Source organism: Amblyomma mixtum, chromosome 5 (assembly GCF_055824585.1).
Source record: "Amblyomma mixtum isolate Tamu chromosome 5, ASM5582458v1, whole genome shotgun sequence".
NCBI classification, from domain to species: Eukaryota; Metazoa; Arthropoda; class Arachnida; order Ixodida; family Ixodidae; genus Amblyomma; species Amblyomma mixtum.
This window is the reverse complement of record NC_143016.1, coordinates 189388131-189408813: the sequence shown is the minus strand read 5'-3', so window position 1 is coordinate 189408813 and position 20683 is coordinate 189388131. Positions and strand designations below refer to the sequence as shown.

At 50.5% G+C, this 20683-nt stretch overlaps 1 protein-coding gene across 1 annotated transcript; it reads right to left on the bottom strand.

The window, feature by feature from the left end:
- Positions 1–2688: 2688 nt before the first annotated feature.
- LOC149345193 (uncharacterized) lies at positions 2689–11616 on the bottom strand. Its single transcript, XM_089547388.1, has 2 exons — positions 10322–11616; positions 2689–2715 (listed from the first exon to the last, which is right to left on the bottom strand). The coding sequence occupies exons 1-2, from the start codon at positions 11486–11488 to the stop codon at positions 2689–2691; spliced, it is 1194 nt and encodes a 397-aa protein (XP_089403514.1). The 5' UTR covers positions 11489–11616.
- Between the last annotated feature and the right edge of the window lie 9067 nt (positions 11617–20683).

Here is a 20683-nt window from a genome sequence, read left to right as displayed (position 1 = left end):
GGTAACTCAGGACGTTCCACGTCCGCCGCTTACGAACGTGGGTGGCGCTGATGGAACACTCTCAAGGTTAGGTTATTTGTAAGCATAAATACCCCCGAATGCAGAACGTTTGACAGCCGTCGCCGTAGCTCAGAGGTAGAGCACTGGACGCGTAATTCGGAGGTCGTGGGTTCGGATCCCACCGGCGGCATGTGGTTGTTTTTTCTTCTGCTTTTCTAATTAATTAGCTTTAAGAGACAACATATTCAGTAATATTTTTACTTGATCAACACCAGAAAAAATAAATTAATTAAAAAAATCCCCTGTGCTCCTTGGTTTCTGTGGCTGTTGGCTTCTCTTATATTTATAACGAGCCCCTCATTCCCCTTCCCTTGTTTGCTTAATTATCTATCTATCTATATATCTATCCATCCATCTATCCATGTATCCATGTATCCATCTATCCATCTATCCATCTATCCATGTATCCATGTATCCATGTATCCATGTATCCATGTAGCTATGTAGCTATGTAGCTATGTATCTATGTATCTATGTATCTATGTATCTATGTATCTATCCATCTATCCATCTATCCATTCGCTTGCAGAGCGGCGAATGCGGCTCAGGGGTTTGCATGGCTTTTTATGTCGTTTTAGGCTGTGTTTGTCGGTGTTATGCGCTGCCAGAGTGCATCGCAAGATGTGGACGTTAAGTCCTCGGTTTCGACGTTGTGGTAGTCACCGTGCACGAACACATTTGGGTAGAATTCGCCTTTGGTGTCGCTGTATGGGACCAGCCGCAGTGATGGTTGTGCAAACGCACGTGGTGTTGCAGGCCGACGCCGTGGGCGGTCGTCCCGGCCTATGCACATAGTGGCTGTGATGTGTTGCTTGATGTGGCATACCTGAGGGGTCCAGCCGGGTCCAAAAGCTGACTAGACGCGATCATGCTTAGTGCCCGACCGCTCCCTGCGCTGCCAGAGTTGTCCGGACCAAGTGTCCCTTTATAAGCTGCGTCGGACTCCGCTCTACTAGAGCTTTAGCGCCAGACAATCCCCATAGCGGATGGGATATTGCAACCGAGCCACCACCCCTGCGCGAACACTTTTCCGAGCATACGCTATAAAATCGTACTAAGCCCAGTTCATTGGCGAGACACTTTTAAATGCACCCAAGAAACCGGTGCTGTTGGCGAATACTGTGCCGAGTATTTTTCCCTAGTGTCACAAATATCTGATAAAACAGGCAAGTTCAACAAAGCCTCCAAGAAAACTACAGTCTGCAGGCCCGTTTGCCAAGTAGCCATGGAATTGGTCCGCACCCGCCGCTGCCACACTGCCCTCGGGGACGCCCTTTGAAAAACAAAACGACCGCGATCCATCATGCAACTCTCAAATGAAATTGCACACATGTGGCTGGAGTACTTCATGCGTGCCAGCTGATCAAGGAACATGCCCTTCTTCCTCCATGAAACTTGGAGGCACCTCGTCACTTAAGTGCAAGCTCCGTCTTCTTCGGCATTCATGGTGCTAATGGTGCTAAGGTTTGTCGTGCTGGTGCTGAACATTTGTGGCGCTCAGCGCTCCCTGTACACGCCATGGCAGCGGAGCAATTAATTTCGGTGGTCTTGTCAGTTTCCACCCGCTGTACATTTTGGTGCCAAAAAGATGGTAAGTCATGCATATGTAGCGGCCTTTATTGGCAAGAGATGACTGGTTGTTAAGGCCGGTTAGAGCGGGCAAGGGCAGGTCCGGTCCCGGAACAGTTGATGCTTTTGCCGCGCGTTGGTTCTGCTGCTTCAGCTGCCGATCGTCTTCTTCTCGCCTCGCACCGCGCATCGGTTCTGTTGCTCCGTCTGCTAAGCGTCTTCCTCTTTACATTTGCCCCCGGGGGAAAAAGAGCCATCCTGGCGATTAGGGAGTCAACAGGACGCAGGGGTCGTAATACGGCTTCAAACGCGAAACGTGAACGGTCTCGCGCCCACGTCGTCGGAGATCGGGTGATGGCGTCACGGGCTCAAGGATGTAAGTGACGGGAGAAGTGCGCTCAAGGACACGGTAGGGTCCGTGGTAGTTTGGCAGCAACTTGGTAGAGAGACCTGGTGCAGCAGAAGGCACACGGAGCCAAACAAGGGATTGCGGCTGAAAAGTGTCTGTGCCATGGGAGTGGTCGAAACGGTATTTCTGGCGCCCTTGGTCGTCAGACGTGAATGACCGAGCGAGCTGGCGGCACTCTTCAGCGTGTCTGGAGGCTTCAGATACGGTTGTGGATTCCGACGAATCAGGATGGTACGGAAGAATAGTGTCGAGCGGCGAGGATGGTTCACGGCCGTATAGAAGGAAGAATGGTGAGAAACCAGTAGTGCTCTGCGTAGCGGTGTTGTAGGCATATGTGACGAAGGGGAGGACGACGTCCCAGTTAGAATGGTCTGCCGCGGCGTACATTGACAACATGTCGCCTAATGTTCGATTGAAACGTTCTGTCAAGCCGTTCGTCTGGGGATGATAGGCAGTATTGGTGCGGCGAGTAATGTTGCATTGCTGCAGAAGAGATGAAACTACGTCTGACAGAAACACCCGCCCACGGTCGCTCAACAGTTCACGCGGGGCTCCGTGCCGAAGTATGAAATGGTGCAAGAGGAAGGCTGCAACATCCCGCGCCGTAGCAGCTGGGAGGGCGGCTGTTTCGGCGTACAGTGTCAGGTGGACTACAGTGACGATGACCCAGCGGTTTCCTGCAGCAGTGTAGGGAAGTGGTCCATACAGGTCAATGCCAACTCGGTCAAATGGCCTGGATGGGCAAGGCAAAGCCTGCATAGGGCCGGTCGAATGGTGATGACCGAGCTTGCGGCGCTGGCAATCGGGGCAGGAACGGACGAATTTTCGTACGTAGTTGTACATGCCGCGCCAGTAATAGCGGAGGCGAAGGCGGTTGTAGGTCTTAAAAGCAGCGCCGTGACCAGCTTGCGGGTCGCTATGAAAGGCTGCGCATATTTCTGAGCGTAAATGTCCAGGGATCACTAGGAGCCATTTGCGCCCATCAGATAGGCAATTTCGGCGGTACAAAATCCCATCATGAATAGTGAAGTGGGCAGCCTGACGGCGGATTGCGCGCGGTACCGGCACGACAGAACGGTCTGAAAGATAACGTACAAGAGAAGTGATCCAATGGTCCTTAGACTGCTCGTTGGGCATATCGTCCAATGACAAGGAGGCGCAGTCGATGGCGGGAGGAGAGGCACGTTCATTGGCTAGAGGTGAACGAGAGAGAGCGTCGGCGTCGTTATGCTTCCGGCCAGAGCGATATATCACACGAATATCGTACTCTTGAAGGCGTAAGGCCCATAGGGCGAGGCGGCCATTTGGGTCTTTTAGGGAGGACAGCCAGCATAGGGAATGGTGGTCCGTGACGACCGCGAAAGGCCGGCCGTACACGTAAGGCCGAAATTTCCCGATCGCCCAAACAATCGCCAAGCACTCTTTTTCAGTTACTGAGTAGTTTTGCGCTGGCTTCGTCAGGGTGCGGCTCGCGTACGCAACAACATACTCCGCATACCCCGGTTTGCGTTGAGCAAGAACAGCACCGATGCCAACGCCACTGGCATCTGTGTGGATTTCAGTTGGAGAAGCAGGGTCAAAGTGGCGCAGTATGGGCGGAGAGGTAAGTAGACGGCGCAACGTGATGAACGCGTCGTCACAGGCAGGACTCTCCAGCTTTATAGGTCGCTACTGCCACGAAGAAGGGCAGTCAGAGGTGCGATGATACAAGCGAAATTTCGGATAAAGCGCCGGAAGTAAGAACATAAGCCGATGAAACTGCGAAGTTTCTTCATCGTAGAGGGCTTCGGAAACTCAGAGACAGCACGAAGCTTTGCTGGGTCAGGAAGGACACCCTGTTTCGACACGACGTGGCCCAAAATCGTCAACTGACGAGCAGCGAAGCGACATTTCTTTAAATTGAGTTGAAGCCCGGCTGCCGCGAGGCATCCCAAAACTTGCTCCAGGCGAACGAGGTGCGTCTGGAAATCTGGGGAGAAAACAATGATATCGTCCAAGTAACATAAGCATGTTTTCAATTTCAGGCCGCGCAGTATCGTGTCCATCATCCGCTCAAAAGTGGCAGGGGCATTGCATAGTCCGAAGGGCATGACGTTGAATTCATAGAGCCCGTCAGGCGTCACAAAGGCTGTCTTGGAACGGTCAGCGTCGGCCATCGGGACTTGCCAATAACCCGAACGTAGATATAAAGAAGAAAAGAATTCAGCTCCCTGCAAGCAGTCATGTGCGTCATCAATGCGGGGCAGCGGGTAGACGTCTTTGCGGGTAATTTTGTTCAGGCGCCGGTAGTCAACGCAAAAGCGGATAGAGCCATCTTTTTTGGTGACAAGGACGACGGGGGAAGCCCAAGGACTGTGCGATGGTTGTATGACGCCCCTCTGTAGCATGTCATTTACCTGGGCGTCGATAACTTGGCGTTCGGTGGCCGAGACGCGATATGGGCGTTGGCGCAACGGCGTATGAGCGCCAGTGTCGATCCGATGGGTAACAGCTGAGGTGCGGCCCAAACGGTGGTTGGAGAAGTCAAACGATGACCGAAACTTATTTAGCAGGGCCGCAAGCTGGGTCTTCTGCGGTGGCGAAAGATTCGCGTCAATTGGGCGCTCAAAGACGGCTTCGGGAGCGGGATCAGGAGACGGTGGGGAAGAAGTAAGTGAAGACACTTGCATGCGGCAGGGGTCATCCTCATAAGGGTCCCAGGCGACGATGGAGGCGAAAGGCTGGACACGTCCCAGGCATTCACCGCGAAGAAGATTAGAGGGGCACAGGAATGGATTTGACAGGGGCAAGGCGACGCGGAGATGGAGAACGGCGGCGAATAGAGGGGCGGTAATCGGAGGAACCAGTGGTCTCAGAAGGCGAAGTGCGGTGAAAAGGCTGGGGAGGGGCGTGGGCGTAACCTCGAAAGTCGGTATGCGCAGTAGGGGACGAAACTTGGCGGCGGCAGTGACGCATCACGTGGCCAGGAATGCCGCAGGCATAACAAATGGGTAGGTTGTCTGGTGTGCGCCATGGACGGAAACGTTGCGGTGGTGGCCGGGCAGGACGAAATGGGGTCGACTGCGGTGGATGTTGGTACGACACGAATGTGTCTGGGCGGGTACGCCTGACTGCTTCGGCGTAGGTTAGTGGCGCAGCGACGGGAGACTGGGAGGAAACCGGCGGCAGGGCCTCGGACACTTGCTCCCGGATCACGTGCTAGAGTGTCGGAGTTAGGTTAGATGGACTCCGAACGGTAGGAAGAAGCGAAAGCTGCCGCGCAACCTCCTCACGGACAAACTGCTTGATCTGGAGCAGTAGCGAGCTGTCCTCTGTCGTCATGCTCAGGCTAGTTACTGTGTCGGTCTGTGCAGAGGGCTGCCGAGTGAAAACGCGCTGTCGGCGGAGCTCGTCGTAGCTTTGGCAGTGGTCGAATATATCGGTGACAGATGTGACGTTTTTGCCCACAAGCATATTGAAAGCGTCGTCTTCGATTCCTTTCAGGACGTGTTTAACTTTTTCGGCCTCCGCCATGGACGCATTGACGCGCTTGCAGAGGTTGACGACATCTTCTATGTAGCTGGTGTATGATTCACCACTCTGCTGTGCGCGAACGCGAAGCCGCTGCTCGGCGCGAAGTTTGCGTACTGCCGGACGGCCGAAGATGTCGGTGAAGCTGGTTTTAAATTCGGTCCAGGTGGTGAAGTCCGATTCATGGTTTTGAAACCAAAGGTGGGCGACGCCGGTTAGGTAGAAGATGACGTTGGTGAGTTTCATAGTGTCGTCCCAACGGTTATGAGCGCTCACCCTGTCGTAAGAGGACAACCAATCCTCCACGTCGTGATCGTCCGTGCCGCTGAAGACGGCAGGGTCGCGCTGGCGGAGCGCACCATGGCAAACAATGGGTGCCGGCGAGGAGCTGGCTGGCTGGTTGGCGTTGGCAGGCATGGGGGTAGTGATGGTACGGTTACGTAGCTCCAGGACGGAATCCCGCAGCCTCCACCAAGATGTAGCGGCCTTTATTGGCAAGAGATGACTGGTTTTAAAAGCCGGTTAGAGCGGGCAAGGGCAGGTCCGGTCCCGGAACAGTTGATGCTTTTGCCGCACGTCGGTTCTTGTTGTTGTTGTAGCCTACGACAGAATGGCACATACCCACTCCGGGGGATCGGCCAAGAATCGGGTGGAAAAGGTTGGTATTCACCTGTACGTAGTAAAGGCAAAAGGAAAGCACACGGGAGAGGAACACCGGGGGAGTCTACCACAAAAAGGGCACGGAGAGGATGGAAAAAAAAAATCAACAAAACTGAAAACAAATAATAAGAATAATAATAATCATAATATATATATATATATATATATATATATATATATATATATATATATATATATATATATATATATATATATATATATATATATATATATATAAAGGAGATTGGATTGGAGAGAGAGAGAAAGAGAGAAAAGAGAATAATTCGAAGAAAAAAAAATGAAGCATAAAAAGAAAATACTGAAAGCGTTAGCAAGGTAGTCGATGAGATTCCAGCAAGAAATTTTGAACAGCATCACAAACAGACCTGTGGCTGAACCCAAGTGTGATGGCACCAAATGATAGCAAGTGTGGGCTGCTCAAACTGAGGCCAAGTTGCTGTAAGGGCAACTCCAGCAGTCTTCTTCTCAAAGAGGTGAAACGACGACAATGGAGCCAAAAATGATCGATAGATTCAGGCTCACGGCAAAATGCACAGAGGGGAGATAGCGCCAAACCAGATCTGTGCAGATAGAAATTTAGAGGGGGGATGCGGCAGCGCAACCTCGTCAGAGATACTTCTAGCTGCCGAGATGGACAAATTTTCCTGCTCCATGAATATTTCAGATGCTGATATTCCACCGATGTTAAAAGTGTTGTGTCTTGCACGCTTAATAACGCTCGACGCCGGAACCTAGATGCTGTGATATACGCTGTAGCCGGGATGATGGGCAACACAGGGCCGCCTAGGGAAGCCTTTGCAAGGTTATCCGCGATCTCATTGACAGTTACGCTGCTGTGGCCGGGTACCCATATCAAGTGAACAAGGCTCAAATGCGAAGGAAGAAGCGATAAAAAAGTGCTTAAAGTGGGACAGTCAACATGCGACGCGAGGGATGAACACAAAGATAAAGAATCGGTAATGACTGCCACTGCAGAAATAGAAGGATCAAGCTTGCGCAGAGCAAGAACTACTGCCAGAAACTCAGCTTGAAAAATAGGGGTGTAATCCGGAAGGCGCAGCGAAAAGGACCAGTCTAAACTCGGACAGTAAATTCCCACCCCTGCCTTTTCGTTGCACTGAGAGGCATCGGTTGCTATTGCAATTTTTGAAGGTAGGGACCTTAAATGATCCTCTAATAGACCATTTAAAATACGGGGTGGTAAAAGTTTCGCGTTTTGAGGAAAAATGTTGTCGAAAACAATGTGGACAGAGGACCCACTGCTTAATGCTGGAAGGATGTTGTAAATCTGCACGTTTAAAGGCTCAAGCAGCCTTTGCACGAACACAACCTGTGGGGTATGAAAACGAGGCCAGTGGACACCAAAAAAGGAGGTCGGCTGGCAACAGAAAATGCTTTGCGAACGGTGAAAATGGGATTCAAAAATTTTGAGGAAAGTCTGCACAGTTAGAAAGTGAAATCGGGTTAACAGAGGAGGAATGCGGGCCTCAAGGTACAGCACATTGGTAGCCACGAATTTGGGGACGCCAAGGCACATCCGAAGCACCTCCCTCTCCAAAAGGATGAGAGGACGAAGTTTGTATGAAGCCGAGCCTGAAAACAACACAGAGCCAAATTCTAAAATTGGCCTAACATACAATACGTAAATCATTAGGAGCGTATCCCTGCGCATGCCGTACCTGTGACTACATAACCTCCGTAACATGCCTGCGGCACGAGTCCCTTTTACAGCAACATGGTCAATGTGAGGCCGCCAGGTGAGTTTGTCGTCATAAATGACGCCCAGGTATTTTAGGGATTGAACTTGAGGAATTGGTTGAAATTTGCATGAAAGAGAGAGCACGACAGGATCCTGTAGAGGAAAAACAAGGACAGCACACTTGTTAACATTTAATGAGAGGTGTAAACTGCTCAACCAGAGCTCAAGAGAACTCAAATATGATTGCAACTGATCATAGAGGGAATGTATATCAGGCGCAGCCGCAAAAAATGCTATGTCGTCCGCATAGACGTAAGTGCGAACATGGTGGTGGAGAGGAATGGAGCTCATGAGAATATTGAACAGCACAGGCGAAAGGACAGCTCCCTGCGGAACACCTCTCGTCTGTTTGTACCTCTCTGATTTTACCCCATTATGGACGCAGAAGAATTCCCTGTTATAGAGAAACGCAGATATCCAAGCAACTAAATATTCCGGAAACTGGAGGGACTGTAACCTGTGTATTAGGATGGAATGCTCTACACTGTCATAAGCTTTAGAGACGTCGAGCGTAACCAAAGCAGCATACAGGCGTTGACGACGAGCTAGAAGAATACGACTCTCAAGATCTACATGTGCATGCCATATCGAACATCGCGGCCGGAAACCGAGTTGACACGGGCTGAGAATAGTTCTGCGGTCCACAAAGGCAGAAACCCGCATAAGTAACACCCTTTCTATTAATTTTACCACGTTTGATGTTAGAGAAATAGGCCTAATATTTTCCAATTCATAGCCTCCGCCCTGGTTTTTAAGTAAAGGGATCACCTTGGCCAGCTTCCACTCAGAAGGGATCCAAGCGAGTTTGATAGAATAGTTGACCAGGTGTAACAAAGAGTTCGGAGACGCCTCAAATAAAATCTTGAGCATCTTTGAAGTAACACCATCAGGACCGGGAGCAGAAGCTGGTAATCTTTGAACAACTTGAGAAAGCTCCGAAAGAGTGACTTTAGTGAAATAATTATCTGGCGTCCTGTGCGCAAACAACATGGGACGCAAAGGAAATAGAGACGAGAACCGCTTATGCAAGCCCGCGGCAATTGATTCAACCACCTCGATAGCTTCCTTTGGAGACATAACTAATGACTGTAAATCACGAGAAGGCAGGACCTGTTTCCTGGACCGTAAAAAGCCAAATAATGCCCGTCGGTTGCCTGACTTTGAAAGAAAATCAAAATGTTCAGAGTCATATTTCTCTTTCGCACGAGAAACTGTGCGTTTAAAGGTGGCTGCTATGAATTTATAATCTTTCCAGTTATTTGGGCATTGGTTATAAAGAAGCTTTTTCCATGCTGCCTTCCTCCGCCTGTAATCCCTCGTACAGTCCGCGTTCCACCAATGATTAGAGGAATTCCCATTTGAGGGCCGCACCAGGAACTCCGACTTTTTCCGGCAATCCTCTAAAGCCAGGCATATGCTTGTTGACTGGTGATCTTCGGCGATGTTAGAAACTGACGCGAGGGCAGAGCGCAACATCGTCTCAAATTTGTCATAATTTACATGCGTCCGCAACGGACGAGCCGCAGGAGTTACACGACATAAGATATCAAAACGAACCGGTATATGGTCACTTGAGGAGCCGCAATCAACAGTCGACCAATTCATTATGCCAATTCCAGGACTGGTGAATGTAAGATCTAAAACAGATTTAGACTGAGCGCAAAGGTAAGTGGCTGATCCAGAATTTGAACACGTAAGGCTGTTATCAGAAACCCAGTCCCAAAGGCGCTTCCCACATAGATTTGTGCGGAAGCCCCAAGACACATGGTGTGAATTGAAATCGCCAGCCAAGAGAAGTGGGTTTCCACAGCTAGCGAGAAGCGAATCTAGAGGTCTAGTATCCTGGACTCCATAGGGGAAATAAACATTTACTAAGGAAAATGGGGAGCACCCAGGAAGAAGAAAGTCTAATGCCAAAATCTCACAGTCAGGGGACATTAGCTGAAAAGATACCTTAGCCTTGTGGCAAAGTTTTGAAGAAACTAACGTAAGCAAACCCCCTCCTCGTGACTGGCGATCTAGACGAAATGAACGATAATTTTTAAAGTGAAAATGTTTGTCGGCTGAAAGCCACGTTTCTTGAAGAATAATGATATCCGGATTAAGCTGGGAAGAAATACAGTGTAAATCTGTTTTAGCTGTAAGAATAGAGCGACAGTTCCACTGTAAAACTCGCAACGACGCTATGGTTTCGAAAGCAGAGCAGCAGCAACTGCCTGCTCTAAAATGGTGTCCTTCGGCATATTGCCAAGCTGCTTCTTCTGTGATTTGGATTGTGAACGAGAAGAAGATGAAGGAGATATCGGGGACCCGCTACGCTTTAGGACCCGCACGTCAGCCTCCATCATCTCGGAATCAGAGATAACTCCAGCGTCGCTGGAAGTACCCGAGGTTAGAACAGTGTTGGGTGCAGAAGTTTGTTCCTGGGGCTGAGATGTTGCAGATAGAGAAGAACGTACAAGAGCAGGGGTAATTACATTCGATAGAGAAGCCAAACTGGTCTGCATAACATTAGTGAGCTGGGAAGCGAGGACGTTGGTGAGGCATTCCGAAACACTTGCTGCAATTTTCTCTACCATTTTTGTCATGGACGCTTCCACAGCAGACGCAATTGCCTGAGTCAGCGTTGAGTCTAAAGTCATGCCCTGACGAGCGGTCACCCCTGCATACCCGTAGGCCCGTTCCTTAATTTCCTGTATAGCTTCTCGGCGCGAACATCGTTTCCGGTCTATAACCTCCAGGATCTGAATTTCCTGCGCACGAGAGGGGCAGTTGGAAGAATTAGCAGCATGGGAGCCACCGCAAAGGCAGCACTTCTCGTTGTGCTCAGAGCAAGTGCTCGTAGCGTGATCCTCTCCACAGTGACAGCAGCGCAAGGTAGATTTACAACCGCCGGCGCTATGGCCATAGCGCCAGCAGTTGGAGCACTGTAGAGGCCTAGACGACAACTGGTCAACTCGAAAAATTAGAGGCCAGGCCTTTATTTCACTGGGGCAAGACGTGCCGGCAAAGGTGGCAATTACCGACTCAGTGGGCACCCGCATGTTGCCAACATCACGGTTACAGCGGTGCACAGCAACAACACCTGCGGCGGACAGCAGATCAAGGGTCTCAACTGGAGACAGCGAAGAGTCGACGCCTCGGACAATGCCCTTCGTGCAAGCCAGATGAGGCGGAATAAAAGAGCTTACCCGGAGAGATGCGAAAGACGAGGTAGCTAGAAGATCTCTGACGCAGGCAAGGTCTGAGGACCTGCAGAGAATACCGCCGCGTCCAAACTGGCGGACCTCACTGATGGCTTCATAATGAGAAGTGGCTGACTGGAGCGCAGCCCGAACAATTCCAGGATTAGTCATCTTGATGGCGCCACCATCCTTAGGCACCAGCGCAACCGGGATGCTGCCGACGCCACTGCGCAAAAAAGCCTCCAAGGGCAAGACATCAGGGGAAAGGGATGCCGACCAGGAGGAGCTCCCCTGGCCGGGAGACTGGGTAGACATACCCCGGGCTTACGGCCTCACCGTGTGCTTGATGCCCACAAAACGACAAGGACAAAGGCTCAGGGAGAAAAACAAAACCTCAACCAACCACCCGAAACTCAACCGATCGTTCCCCAGCGAGCTGCGGGAACTTCTGCTGCTTCAGCTGCCGATCGTCTTCTTCTCGCCTCGCGCCGCGCATCGGTTCTGTTGCTCCGTCTGCTAAGCGTTTTCCTCTTTACATATATAACATTTATGCCAAATATGCAGCTGCGTAATTTGCAGGACCCTAGAACGCTCGATGGAGAATTTCGTGGCCCAACGTTATTGAGGTCAACCAGTCGCTTTGCAATGGCAACTACAATTATTCTGAACTGAAATCCACCAATCCCACATTAGAGACGCGTAAGTATTTTACCTCTGAGCGTGCACGCCAGTTCTTTCCTTGAAATCCAGGGTTCGACGGAAACCCGTCTGGTCGCGAAAATTCATGGCGGGAAATAACAAGCGCCGACCAATCGTTAGACACAAACAAAAAACAAAAAGAGACGTTTCTGCTCCGCTACGGGAGCCTTGTTCACAGTGAGAGGGAGAATGAAGTGAGGGTTCATTTTAAATGCTTCATGGTGTGACGTAAGCAGCGCGTGTAGATCGGGGATAGATTTCTATCGTTACGGTTTAGCGTCTGTGACGTTCTTTCCTTGTTCTTTCCTTGAGGGAGACAACTGCTCAGCATCTTCGGCGTTGGCAGAAAAGATGAGCTTGGCAGGAGGAATGACACGGGAACTTCCACTAACCATTTTTGCGTCGCGTAGCTAAAAGAGAACTGCACTAGCCATAAAATCGCAAATTCACGGCTTGGTTTCCTTTCGGTCCCTGTGCTCGTTCGTATAGCAGCGAAGGCGTTCCGCAACGCAGCACAAGCGCGCGGGTTCTGTTCCTGGCTGCGGAGGCAATATTTCTGAAGCAGGCGAAAAGCGGAAATGCCCTTGAGGTTTCTGTGCACATTAAAGAACCCCAGTTGGGCGAAGATAACCATGTTCTCTACACGGCGGGCATCATCTCACAGCGTCGACGCATTACACTGCTCAGGCAATGTCTGAATGTACGCGTAGGCTCTTTGGCCCAAATGTGGATGCATGTTGTTGTTGTTGTCGGGACTGAGAGAAGGATGAAAAGGAAATTGCACGGGCCTGCCAACTGGCTCCAGCCGAGCCACCACCGCTGCCACGTGCAGAGCGAGGAGAGTTAACAGATCAGAGGAAAGAGAAAAAGAAAAGAAAAGACGCGCGTCGCAGCAACAACCGCGTCCGCCGAAGCGGACGCTGGCTGGAAAAACCGATGCAGGAGGCATGCGCGTTGCGTACAACCTTTTTATATCCGTTCGAGCGGATAAATAAAAAAAATCCATTAAACGCATTTCAATAACGAGCTCGGAAGGATCACAAGGAGGCGTCTTCGCTGCGTCTCTCCGAGGCTGCACAGCTGCAGAGTCCGAGGAAGTAGCCGTTGCTCTAGCGGTGGCGGAGGGCTATAGAACCGGGCGGTCGCTAACAATACTCACCGACTCTCAAACAGCCTGCCGAAATTACATGAATGGCAGGATAGGTCGTCACGCGCTCCGTATACTCCTCGCAGCGAGCGACAGAATTAAAAACCAGGAAGAACAAAGCGACAAGATCCCACACAAAATTGTGTGGGTACCGGGGCACACGGGGGTGGCAGGGAACCAAGAGGCCGACAGGACAGCTCGAGGATACATTACTTTCCGAGCATCCGATGAGCCCGCGGAACTCGCGCCAGCACCCAGGGATTACTCGGCCATACTACAAAACTACAGAGGCAGAAGATTGCGGTATCCCCCACCGCACAAATCTCTCAGCAGAGAGGAAGCTGTCACTTGGAGACAATTACAAACAGGCTCTTTCCCAAACCTACATATACTAAACAAAATGCACCCTACCATATACGCGGACAAATGTCCCTGGTGCGACGGAAAACCTACTCTCTATCACATCACATGGGCCTGCCAAAAGATAGACGTGGTCCCCAAAATACAAAACCCGAGTGCGGAGCAGTGGGAGACTCTGCTGTCCAGCGACCGCTGTGAAGACCAAGAAGGTCTGGTACAGCGAGCTCAACGGGCGGCAGTGGCCAGCGGAGCCCTGGACTGAGGGCAACCGACCACTGATTAGAGGCGGACGACTTCGACAGAGAAGACTCCTGGGGGTAAAATAAAGGAGAAAACGTCTCTGAAGATGCTCCCAAACCGCAGGAAAAAGGACTAGAGTAAAATAAAGTTTTTCCTTCCTTCCTTCGCTGCTGTTCCACCCATCCATGCAGTCGCAGCAAGTAAAACACGAAGGCGCCGAAAATTATTCAGTGTCGACAGCAGTTTCAATCCTTCTGTGCCTTGCCGTCGCGGTCGAATTTCGATGGAGGTGAAATTCTAGAGGGCCGTGCGCTGTGCGATGTCACTGCACGTTAAAAGCCCTACGTACTCGAAATCTCTGGAACCCTTCACTACAGCCTCCCACATAGCCTCTGTCCCTTTGGGACGTTAAACCCCAATAAACAAACAAAAAACAAGCTTAAAAGAGCGCACATACACGCCGCGGCCGTGGCATAGAACGATCGCGCAACACCTGAATTACGCTGCCCCAGCGGCGACATAGGCAAGACCCCATCATGTGGCGCCATCTGTCCGCGTTCGAGAGAAGCGCATGGAGCAGCGAACAAGATCTGGTCGCGCCTCCTGGCACTGTGTCGACACCTAAATATATTGTGACGGACTAAAGACGACGAAGCGGGCAGTGGCATGGGCAGGAGCGCTCGTGTTAGGCTTGCAGACATTAAATCATATCATATCGCCATCGGTCATGCAGTCCTCTCTTCATAGCTTGCCGTCACGTAACATTTGGTGTAAGGTGCTGGGTACCTTCTACATCCCGGTCCCGGAGCTTAGGAGCCTGCTGTCCACCGAGATCTTCTGTGGAGTGCTCACGGCTTCGCACCTCCCGGCGCTTCCCCAGCCTGCCAGGTATGCCCCGACGCCGCCGCTCTTCACCGCCCCGCCCGCAAGCCCCGACCAGAAGACACGACGACACCACGACCGCCGCAACTGCCCTATGACCCCACTCACCGCCCACATGAGAACCTACATGAGAACCTAGAAGACCCAACGACCTACGACCCCACTGAACCGAGACCGCCGCCACTGACCACAGAACCCATTGACCACCCACCCTCACACGAGAAACAAGTACCCCAGCCCCTGCCGTTGGGTGTGTCCACGGGACCCGACATTGAATTCCAAAAACCGGTGGCTGCTCAGTCTTCGTGGACCTGGCTTCACCCGCTCATCATCTCTTTCATCGTGACGGCAAGCCCTTCATCTTCTCTTCTCTGTTCATATGTACTGCCACGCCCATCGTCGAGTCCTGCTTGTCATCGTCTATGTCATTCTTCTAGTTCGCGTGATCGGGATGATCGCTCGGTGGCCCCGAGCCATGTGACGGACTAGAAAATCACGAAGCGGGCAATGGCATGGGCAGGAGTGCTCGTGCTAGGCTCGCAGACATTAAATCATATCATCGCCATCGGTCATGCAGTCCTGTCTTCATCGCTTGCCGTCACGTATCAATATTCCTGGAGGGTGGTAGTGGCACAGGTGTTGCTCTAGGCGAGGGAGGCAGCGGCGAGGAACGAGCGCAGCTGCGGTGCGGCGACGAGCGATGCACGTGATCTGACGTCACAGACTCTCCTCCGCCCCTCCTCCGCATCAAAATGAAATTTGGTACACATACCATCAGTATATTGAGAATGCAGCGGTACTATTTTTCCAGTGATTTGTAGTTGAAGATGACTCTTAAATTTGTCACAGCTATTTTAGTCTCATTAAAAAGAGGCACTCTAATTGGTATTATTTTGAAATTCTGAAATTTTTTACATAGCACATATTTTAACGTCCCTGTCATAGCAAACTGCGATATTTTTTAGTGCGGTCGTATCTTTGTATCGGCCGTAAATATGTGCACAAAATCATCCTTATGTTTGAACTGCATGACTTGCAAATATTGAATCAAGCAAGGTAGGTGAAAATGGACAACACAGTTATGGAACGCTGGCAGCGGTCTCTCAAGTGATATTTTCGGCGCCCTGGCTGACAAATTAACAAAAAAGTTGGAGGCTTATCAAGGTTAAGCCCAGTGGATGCGAAGCAGCCTTCGTTTTGGATTCTTATTACTAACGTCCTGAGCATTTGGAGGCATCTTGACCGCATACACGCCCGGCGCAAAAACGCTGGCGCGGTTGCGGGCACAGAGACTGACGCGACGGCGGGCGCGCGCCGCTTCATCCCTGGCGTGACGTCACATATCACGTGATGCAGCGATGGTGGCGCCGCCGCCGCGTCGCGCGCGACGGCGCGAACCGAAGCGTGGAGGCCTCCGCCGGGCGACGTCCGACGGCGCGATTTGAGGCCCCATCTGCAGCCGGTGTGACGTCACCACGTGACGTCACATCATGTGATCTCACTTCAAGGTCAATGGTGGCCACCGCCGGGCGTTGCGCGAAGGCCCGAAACCTACGTTAATATGCTTCGCATAAAATGTTTTGTTCTGGGGCATGAACCCGCAAAGGAGCCCACGAACGCTTGTGCGAAGCGTGCTCGGAAGGCTACTCGATGCCCTTGACGTCAAGGCCACTTAATGCCGCATCACGGTAACGTGATGTCACGTCACTGCGATATGTTTGTGTGATAACGTGAACGACGACCCTCACCCCACAATTGAGGCGTTGACGGCTTCAGTGTTATAGTGTTATCGTTATAGTGTATCGTTACCTGATTACGTTACAGTTTACCGTGTTACCGGACGCCGGACTTTCAGGTTATCGCTGAGCACGCTAGAAGACTTTTTAGCATACCGTCTCTCCCGTAAGAAGTTACCGTAAGGCAGAAACGAATGAGGATGATGGCAGATGCCCTAGCATTATTCACAAACAAAAATACGCATGCGTTGCAAGCATTTCTTTGCAGTGAAATGCTACATGCTCTTTAATCATCTTTTTCTCTGGACATAAAGACGTGTACACTAATTTTCTGCTAACGGCCAGCTCAGTGGCTTTTAAAATACCCCGACCAGTAGACAAGTTTACTACACAGAACGCACTAAGCTTGCGTACACTATGCTTGCTGCGTTGCGAACGCTGTAAAAAACGCAGCTACAACGCCGTCTGTTTGCCGCAAGCGTCGTTTCTTTGGATGTAAACATAGTGGCGCCATCTGGTGACAATAAGTCAAAGCGCTGGAACTCGGGACTGGAGAAACTTTTTTTTCTGAATTTACTGGTGAATTTGGCAGCATGTTTTTGTTTCTCAAGGAAGAAAACTATGAAGATAGAGGAAAATGTAAAAGCTGGTACAAAAACTACACTGTTGTCGTTGCTACTTTGGCAACGTATGTGGCTAGTTAGGCTTAACGGCTCGAAAATCGCTAAATTATCTCAACGACATGTCTTAGTTGTGATTTAAACCTTGACGTATGACTGCGAGTATGCGAATTAAGAGCGAATGCTTTCATTTAAAGCGAGAAATGACGCCGAAGAATGTGGCGGCGATGCTGTATTTGGTCCGAAACGGCCATGCATGGCGCCGCCATGTTTGTTTGCATGCGAACGTTCTCTCTCTCCGCAACGCTAAAAAAGATTCCGTAAAGTGCTATAATTAGCACGGTAATAGGCGCAATGCGCAGATGTCGCTAGCCGAGCACGGTAAACGGTAAAACGTAATCACGGTAACGATATGCTATAACTGTCTACTGAGTCCGCGCGTCCTGTCACTGCAAGAAAACGTAAGGGATTTTCGTCGTATACTGTTTCCAGAATGCCTTTCACAAAAAAATCTTGTCGAAGTGCGCGCGCCCTTTTTCACTCAGTGACCAAAAGTGATGATAGATGTGGGCTCAGCTGCTACGGGGACTTTTAATCGAGGCGGCCCGCGAAAGGCCTTCTCCACGACGCAAGCCTACAGTTTACGGTATACTCGCACGCATCTCCTCCGACGTTTTTGCGATTGCCCTTTGCTTCTAGGTGTACCGTTTTGTTTACAATTCTTAACATAATAGGTTTCGTTCATGCGGTTTAAAGCACCAAACCGACACAGGCTATAAGGGACACCATATATAGTGGAGGAGGCTCCGGATAATATCGACCACCTGGGGTTCTTTAAAGTGCACTGACATCGCACAGCACACGGGCCTCTAGCATATCGCCTCCGAAGAAATTCGATCGGCGCGGCCGGGATCGAACCGGTGTCTTTCGGGTCACCAGCCAATCACTATGACCACTGAGCCACCGCGGCTGCCGACGTTAGTTCTTCAAGAGAAAGCGTTCGAAGTTTATATGTAACGAAGAACATGGAATGCTTCCGAGTTAATATGTCGTATTAATCGAGGAAAACAGCTTGTCACCGCCACTTTCGTAGCCGTTAATGCGGCCACTTCAACAGCGCTGCAGTCGACGTGATGCGGCTGTTGATTAAGAAGGCGCTCCGAAAAGCGACTATAAACTGAGATACGATGCGGGTACAACGCTGAGAAAATGCACGCCCACTCTGCTAACACTTTAGAAGATGAAGCGTCTGCAGTCAGCGCAGCAGCCAGCAGATCCCACTAGTGGCGCACACCCGCCTAGCTGCTATGAGGAGGGGAAACAAGCGGTCGATTCATCGGGCAACGAGCAGTTTAGCGCTTCTCGTTTGTGTTAGAGAAGCAGGCCAGGGTGGGACAGGCGGGCTTTAGGCGGACGTCCACAACAGAATATTCATTTTGTGTCCACAGATGACACCAGTGGAAAGCAGGCGACGCATGACGCTCCATCCGTAAAAGATGCAGTAGGCGCGACCAGCGACAATGCGGTTGCTGAGGGACGCACAACGCTGCAGTGTCGATGAGTGATCGGGCCATTAGGGAACGTGCGAGGGAAGATTGTTGCTTACTGCAGTGCGTGGCACCGGCAAACTGCCAGAGCGAGCGACTGCGAATAGGAAGAGCAAGCCTACGAACCCGCGAGCGAGGGGAAAAATTATATTGAAATCGTTGTAACTGACGATATTCGTACCGGATTACCTAAAGATCCGATTGACTGATGGTGTTTAATTTCTCATAACAATGCCATTGCCCCTTGCTAACCTTCAGGTGTCATCACGAATATGGGATTAGAAATGTGAAACAAACTGCACGGGCGCTTTTTTATTCTCGCTGTACTAAACGCAGGATGCTAGGCAGCGTATACGTTGTGCTGCGGGCTGTCGCGAGCACATTTCAGGGACTCCGCTGTCGCGCTGTATTTTATAGGAAATGACACTCGCAAGTCTTGACATGTGCAGCGAATTGTACGAAGAATAATCTGTCGTACACCGATTTATTTATTTATCCATACTAAATGCGAATACTGCATGCGAATGCGCAGCGACTACAGCGCTCTCATCCGTGCTTTGTAAAAAACATCACTCGCGTCGCGCCTTTAGCGCTGTCCAAGACAAAGCTTAGCGTTGTGCTTGGTTTAGTTTAGTTTATGGGGTTTAACCTCCCAAAGCGACTAAGGCTATGAGAGACGCCGTAGTGGAGGGCTCCGGAAATTTCGACCACCTGGGGTTCTTTAACGTGCACTGACATCGCACAGTACACGGGCCTCTAGAATTTCTCCCCCAAAGAAATTCAACCGCCGCGGCCGGGATCGAACCCGCGTCTTTCGGGTCAGCAGCCGAGCGTTGTGGTTTGCCAACAAAAGCGCCAGTGGGTTTGGGCGGCAGTTGAAAGGAAGCACGGCTCCCGTTTCTGCGGCGATAATTGCGCTCTCACGTCACGTTAGCAGAATGCATGCGGAAAAACAATCACAATCTCATGAGTTCGAATTTGGGAGCAATACCCCAACAAGCAAAGGCGCATTATAAAATCTTGATAACGTCGTGTGAATTACACTGAAAAACGGGAGCCGCGCTTTCTTTCAACTGCCGCCCGTACCGAGTGGCGCTTATCTTAGAACCAAGCACAACGCGAAGCTTTGTCTTGGGCAGCACGAAACGCGCGGAGTGATGGTTTTTACAAAGCACGAATGAGACCGTTCTAATCGCCATTCGAGCGCACCGAGCGCACTGTTACGTGGTAGTTATCAAACTCCGCGGGACCTCGTTTTTCCCGAATAAAAACGGCCTCGCTAAGTCTATGTCGTTGGACGTGCTTGGGTTGGACAATATTTGTGGAGCTCCGTAACTTTCCTATTGACGCCTGAACATTTCAAGCTATATTTAAAAAGGTAATTTATTCATATCTACTTATTATTGAAGTAGTAGGAGCAGAAACAATGGTACTGTAACTTTAGATAAACCCTAACAACAGCCACGCGATTTCAATTCTGAAGAACGCTTAGGTTTTTCCAAAACCTTGGCCCAAGTTAGCTGGGACACCCCGTACGGAACGACAGGTATTCTGGGCTGCCTGTGCCAGCCTGGCGGCCATGAACGCGTGGTTGGTTGATCACATGACCGTCCGCCATCTTGAATCTAGGATGGAACAAGACAAGGAAATGGCCCGCAAATAAACGAGGCATTTTAGGAAGAAAAAAAAAAACGCATGGAGAACAACGTGCAACTCAAGGCGTTTTTCTTAAAAAAAAAACGACATTCCAGTTCTGTTGGGGAGTCGTTCGATTCAAGACCAATCGACGTATTTCGTTACTTTCCTTCACTGTGTGTTGCGCAGTATACCTTGCTCGCCTGGCAGTAGCTTGCTTTAAGAGTTAAATGGTACTTTTGCTCAAAAAGTTATGAAGAAAAAGGAATCGTTATTTTCATGCTCATTTGCAAAGTTGGAATCGTATGCTTCATAAGCAAGGAAGGAGAGACTGATCTTCTATATTTCCGATACCTAAACCTTTTGCCTTCCTCTGAATACGTTTCAATTTTTCCGTGTACTTCTTGGTGCTGAGGTCTCTGTCACAAAATTCGGCGCATTTTAGAAACAAAGAAAGAAAAACCGCCGCGCGCACGGCATCTCGCCGTGCCGAACGGGAGAGAAGGAAAATCCCCGCTGGGCGCGTGGCTCTCTTTCCCCTCCACCACCGCTCACCGCCACGGCGAGCGCCGAAGGAATGAATCATCCACGCCGAAGATTTCTCTCGCACATGCGAGTTGTTTCTGCTGTTAACCGGGGAAGAG